The sequence below is a fragment of the Rhododendron vialii genome, chromosome 7a, assembly GCF_030253575.1.
Source record: "Rhododendron vialii isolate Sample 1 chromosome 7a, ASM3025357v1".
Classification (NCBI taxonomy): domain Eukaryota; kingdom Viridiplantae; phylum Streptophyta; class Magnoliopsida; order Ericales; family Ericaceae; genus Rhododendron; species Rhododendron vialii.
In genome coordinates this window covers 29,067,948-29,074,477 of record NC_080563.1, presented here as the reverse complement: position 1 = coordinate 29,074,477, position 6,530 = coordinate 29,067,948, and the positions used below count along the sequence as shown (strand labels likewise).

Here is a 6,530-nt window from a genome sequence, read left to right as displayed (position 1 = left end):
TCTAAATCTGTCAACTGTTTTTGAAGTTAAACTGTCCACAGCCGTTAATTTTTTCGTCTAAAAACTCAACTTTTAACATACCTGTCTGTATCCGGACAAGTTGATTTTTTGCATAGATACATTATTTTACAGGCTCTACAAGATGCACGGTTTGGATTACCCAAAAAAAAAAATGCACGAAAGAGACCCACGGGGAGTGACAGAAAACCACCCTTTTCCGGCTCATCCGGACAACATTTACACTCTTATTCAACATTATCCACATTTACTGGGAAAGGATTTCGTAAAAAACAAAACACATTTGAACAACTCGACATCGAGCCGTGTAAATAGCCCGGTTATCGGGCAAATGTACTGTGATTCATGGAGCCAAGCCAACCCCTTCCCTCTTCCCGGTACAGGATGACAAAAGACAAAATGCTGGAGTATAAAAGCCACTCAAAGCAAATTTATAGAAAAAGGGATCTTATTAAACGGACAAAGTTCCCAAAGATGTTCTACCAATGACATATAATTTTCACAAATATTGCTAACTAAACTGGTTTATACAACAAGCTACAATGGACATAAAGGGTCTAAGACTGATGAAGAGGAGACTAACTTCTGACTTTGTTCAAACTTCTATTCATCTCACAATGGCAAGCTCTTAGAAGTTGAACTAGATGTGAGAGACTTGATCAAATGATCGGATGGCACAAAATCTTGCGGCAAATCGGCCCTCTTCACCATCCTCCTCATGTTGTTCTGCAAGCTCTGTTGGACTAATTGCTTTACCGCTTTTTTCTCCTCGCTCATCATTCCTTCTTCTTCCTCCAAACACTCGACCAGTTCAAGATTTGGGTCTGCAGATTTTGATGAAAATCCGCATATAGGAGCAGACACATTAGCACCCATACCACCTCCAAAGCTTTCCGAAACTTGTTTCCCTTTATCCACTCTCAAACGGTCTAAGATCCTAGAAGCCCTTTTTTGCGCTAATGTGCTTCCCAAAAGCGTGAGCTCCAGCAGCGGTGAAGCAACTCCAGCCTCAATCATGGCTTGCCGATCCCCATACGATTTGTGAGCCATAATCATTAGTATATACGATGCCTTCTCTTGACACCCCGGTGAGTCGGTCCAATTCAAAACATCAATTAGAATTGGCAACACATCCGGCACAATGCTGACGCCTTTTCGACCTTCACTAGTCGATACGATATTGCCCAAAATCGAGAGGATCCTTTCACTAATTTCCATGTCTCCCAATCTACTAAAGAGAAACAGTACTAAATCGGTGTCTAAAATCAGTGGTACATTCAGAGGTGAGATTGAAAGATTATAGAGTGCGCGTAAAGAGTCTTGCTTCGCCTGACTGCTGCTTGTTTTATCGACATCTTTTAAGGTTTTCACCAAGAATGGGATTGCACCCGAAGAACCAACAATTGGTTTATTGGAGTCCAGAGCACTCAAGCCAAGAAAATTTGCAACTATTGCTTCGGCAAGAGCTGCATTTGGAGGTCCATTTGGAGATTCAATGAGCTTTAGCATCTTGTGAATGGATCCAGCTTTAACAATGGCAGATTTGTTTCTGCAAAAAAAGGATGATTATAATTTGTCATTCTGCCTCTAAAGCAATAAAGGTGCGCCACCAAAAAAAAAAAAAATCAAAAACAACCAAGAAAAGAAAACAACACGAGGCTGTATCGAAAAGGACTCTGTTTGAATTCCCATGAATTGTGTACATAATAAGAGAACATATTATCAAGTAAACTACGTTTTCATTTTGCAAAAAGAAAAATTAGATACATTTCGCATTTCATTTTAAATTTCTTAAAAACTCCTACTAACTAATAATACACATCAAATTCACTCCAATATATGAAAAATATCCAGGGAAAAAAAACAATAATATCAATCAAAAAAATTTTCGGGTCTTTTGTATTGCTTTGTTGGCAACCAAACAGCTTTCAGATGTTGACCTAGAAAACATACTCAACCAACATACATTATTAGAGTTTTTCAAAGAACGACAACCGGATACATAGAAAACGACTCGTCATCTACTTTTTGGCTTCCAATTACTAATAAATAAACACTCTCTACAGCACTAAAAATAAAAGTAAAATTCCTTCCCTACCTCTGTTCTGAATAAAGAAGAGAAATTGATGAATATTTCGGATTTCATTAAAGGGCAGAAATTGGTGGCAAAGTAACGCAACACTCAACCGCAGTACATTTCAGAAAATAATTAGAACCCATGGAAATTCATAATTAAGGAATATATATAGCAGAATTCAAGATGAATATTTATAAGCTTCAGGCAAGCTTGTTTATCAATCAAAAGACCACTTTAATTAAGTTTTACTCGAACTTCTTAGAGCATCCGCAATGGTAATAATCAAAACCAATAATCAAAATGTGACACGTCAACATTTGATTATCCATTTAATCCATAATCAAACTTAACAACTCCTACCTCTAAATTGGTTATTTTTGCATCCTTAACCAAAAAAATCCCCACAATACACAATGCACATTTGTCCAATCTCAAACGAGTTCCAATCACGCACCCAATCACACCAAATTATTCGTCTTGATGAGACGATTCCAATTTGAGGTGTTTTTGAGTTTCGAGCTTGGTTATTGAGTTTTAGTTATTGATAAAAGTTGTTAAGTTTGGTTATGGAATGGGTGAAATTTGGTTATTTGCTAAAAGGCTTGTAACTTTGCTTATTACAATATGGGATATTTTTTAAGTATTGTTATTATGTTTGTTTATTCACACTCATTTACTTATTACAATGTGGATGCTCTAAACATGCCAATTTAGGGTGGAGTAACTATATTTGATAGAATAAATACTCCAAACTCGATCTAACAAAAAAGCCTTGAACGAGTCAGACTCAGGCTTGGACTCGTGCAACTAGTTCCTAACCACTACGTAAGCAATTTTACTTTATCAAGAAATCCAGGGGAAAAATCAAGAAAAAGAAACGACCCTAATCGAAGTTTACCCCCCTTTTCCATTGCTTTCTCGCCAATCCAAAAGAGTACCATAACAACACCACCAAATGCATGTGAAACAAAAAAGTTCAAGTGGTTTGGACTGGGGGTTTTAGTACCAGACTTAGGATCTTCGATAACGGGTTTAATTCTTCTTGTCAGAAACTCTTGACACCACTTAAGTGTGCGAAACAACCGTGGAAAGAGCTAGACTAGGCGTATGCAATTGGGCCGAGACGCCGGATTACCAAACAAGATAAAGCGATCCATAAGGGGTGATCTTGGTCAATTCTCCGTACCATCAACTTTTGAGGTCACTTCGTCACCCAAGTGTGCTAGTGAAACGGCTGACCGGGACTCCAGATTAACAACAACAAAAAAAAAAAAGGGGATAAAAAACGAAAAGAACTCACTCTTCATTGCCGATGCCGAGGTTGAGAAGAGCATAGAGCGAGGCGACCTGAGACTCGACATTCTCCGAATCCAGCAACGAAACAAGCGGCGGAATCGCTCCCATCAACGCCAGGTTACTCCTCGCCTCCGGATTCTCCTTCGCAACCCGCCTCACCTCGACCGCCCCCTTAAAAACGTCGTCGTCGCCATCCATCTGCAATTTCTTCACCACTCCCTTCAGCTCCTCCAGCGCCTCCACCTTCCTCCTCACCTTCGCCTCCTCCGCCGCCTCCGCCTCCGCGTCCGACAGCCTCAGCAGCTCCGACAGCTTCTCGGATCCCCCGTTCCTCTTCTTCTCCTTCTCCTTCTCCTTTTCGGGTCCGCATTCGGGTCTCTGCTTCGGATCCCTCTGTTTTGTCGGCTTCTCCGCCGCCCACTGCTTGGCTCCGTGGCGATGGCTTCGTGGGCCCCCGCACCGCATGGTGTTTAGTATCATGCGGCGGAACGAGTCTCCTCGGCCGCAACCGCCGCCTCGATCGACCACCACCGTCTCGAAGACGCCGTTGCGTTGGCACTTCGCCATGTTCGTCTCCCACCTATTCCTCTGGTGTAAACCACTCGTTACGTTGAGCCTCGAAACATCACTGCCTTGGTAGAGGGTTTGTCCACGGTCGTCTTTCTACGCGGAAAGTACTAGATAGAGACGCCGGGGGGGGGGGGGGGGGGGAGTGTAGTGAGAGAGGCTTACCCTCGTTCTTCCTAAAAGAAGACATATGGTCGAAGAAGAAGCACGGACTTCCGAGGATTCCACCCCACTGCATTGGGAAGTGTGTAAAACAGTAAAAATACATACTTACATTCCACCTACTTATACTTTGCTAGAATCTCTTCTTGCACCCATTACTTTCAATTATGTCAGCAGCAGGGAGGCTAATCCTCTGTACCGAAATTCTCAATTATGCATTTGCCGACTGTTGAATTACATAAAATTTGTGAAAAATAAAATTTTCACACAATCTAATGACCCAAAATACATAGGTATAGAGGTACATGGGATCCACCGTGCAGTAGCAAGGTCAATAGATCCAGGGGCGGAGCTAGTATGAGGGGAGGTGGCATATACCACCCCGTTTCAGAAATACCCAAAAAAAATAAAAAATTTTACTTAGGAAGGGTTATATAAAGAAAATTACGAAGGACTTATAGGAAGTTTACCTTGGCCCGTTAGGGGCTGTTTCATCTTTTGAACTAGAGTTCAAATCCCAGGGTAGCATTTTGATTTTTCCTCTTTTCAAAAGCTTTGCAAAGTGAAACAGCCTCTTTTCAAAAGCTTTTCACGCGTTTGCAAAGTGTCAACTCGTGAAAACATTTGCAAAAGCTTTGCAAAGTAGGACACTCTCTTTCTCTCTCATTTTAAGTTTTTGCATAAATTCCCACATGTTTTATATTTTTTTCCCACTAATTGGAGAGGAATGTAACACATTTAGACTTTTTTTTCCCATAAGTTTAGTATTTTTATTTCATTTTTCTTTTTTTATAAATTCCCACATGGTTTGTATTTTTATTTATTTTTAACTAATTGGAGAAGAATATAACACATTTGGAGTTTTTTTTTTCTCCACAGGTTTAGTATTTTTTTTTACATGTTTCTTTCCCGATTATAGTGAATTTGTATTCACATAAAACTAGAATTCACAAACATGCCAATATACATATTTGTACGAATAAATTACGGTACCACCCCCATATCCAAATCCTGGCTCCACCCCTACCTAGATCGCAATCCCTTGCACTTTTAGAAGTGCTTAAAGTTGTCATTTTCCTCCATCTTTTTCTCGACTCATTTTTTTAGCGTGCATTATCTTGCTCGGTTTGGATAGCAAAAAAAATTGAGGAATAGGAATACGATGTCATATCCCCATAATTCCAATGTTTAGGATAGACTAATAGAACTGTAATGTGATTCCTAATGACATACTCCCTCCGTCTGGATTTAAGTGTCCCTAGTTCTATTCTAACCGGCTAAAAAACGGGTTATATCTTTGAATCCGTAATGAATTTCATATCGAATATGAATCTTATTTGATAGATCTCGATTAGTTCTATAATACAATGTTTTTAAAATCACATAAAACATTATAAATTAGAAGATATAACCGATTGAAAAATGGCATGAACTCCAAAAAAAGACTATTAAATCCGGACGGAAGGATTATTCAACTAGAAACCACATTTTCAAACTAAGTAGGAATCTGATCCCTCTATTATCCCGGGCAATTTTAGTTTCCTAGCTCAATCATTAAAATAAGAAAATGTTAACTCAAATAAATTTCTAAAATAAATAATTTTTGGATAAGATCACAGAATTAATCAAAATACGGGAATGCAATTACTTTATATATATATATTGAATTACTAGGAATTTGATTTCTAATAGTCATATTCTTATTCTCATGATTTTGATCATCCAAAATTATATCATCAAACACCTAAAGTATGCTCTCCCAATTTTAGTAAACAAAGATGCCCAAAAGAGCATAAACATTGCAGCTTCATTTTTTTTGTTAACACAAAGTGATTTAATTACTTTACACTCAAGGTAGTTTAGCTTTTCTATCTTGCAGTAATTTTTAAGTAGAAAATAGCAATTTTATGCTCAAACAGTTTAGCACTTTTATGTTGATTTTTAAAACACAATGATGGATGTTTGCATATGCTGCCCCTAATTCTAACATTTATTTTAGACAACACAGTATTAGTCTATTACGAGTATTCTTTACCAGACATGGAAAACATTTATCCTGCTTTTTTTGAATTGATTTATCCTGCTTATTATGCCATGCAACTCATTATCAAAAATTTGAACCCACTAGTAACTAATTTTATGCATTACAAATGACATAAATATATGTTGTACTGTTATGTATAAAATTAATTAGTTCTCACATGTTACCAGCACTCCTATCTTCTCTTAGATACATGCAGGAGTTTAAATATTATTATGCATGACTTCTTTATTTTGTTGCTTTGTTTAAATTATTTCTGACAATAAGTGTGACACCTCGCTTTCCGGTGGCCGGTGGTACTGCAGGATGGCAGGCTCCGTCGGGACGGGAGGGGGCAAGTCATGGTTTATAAGGAAATATCCCTCTTAC

At 38.6% G+C, this 6,530-nt stretch overlaps 1 protein-coding gene across 1 annotated transcript; it reads right to left on the bottom strand.

The window, feature by feature from the left end:
• Positions 1 to 448: 448 nt before the first annotated feature.
• On the bottom strand, positions 449 to 4,211 carry LOC131333979 (U-box domain-containing protein 12-like). The gene is made up of 2 exons (XM_058368842.1): positions 3,396 to 4,211; positions 449 to 1,567 (listed from the first exon to the last, which is right to left on the bottom strand). Exons 1-2 carry the CDS (start codon positions 3,956 to 3,958, stop codon positions 631 to 633), a joined length of 1,500 nt encoding a protein of 499 aa, XP_058224825.1. The 5' UTR covers positions 3,959 to 4,211; the 3' UTR covers positions 449 to 630.
• Between the last annotated feature and the right edge of the window lie 2,319 nt (positions 4,212 to 6,530).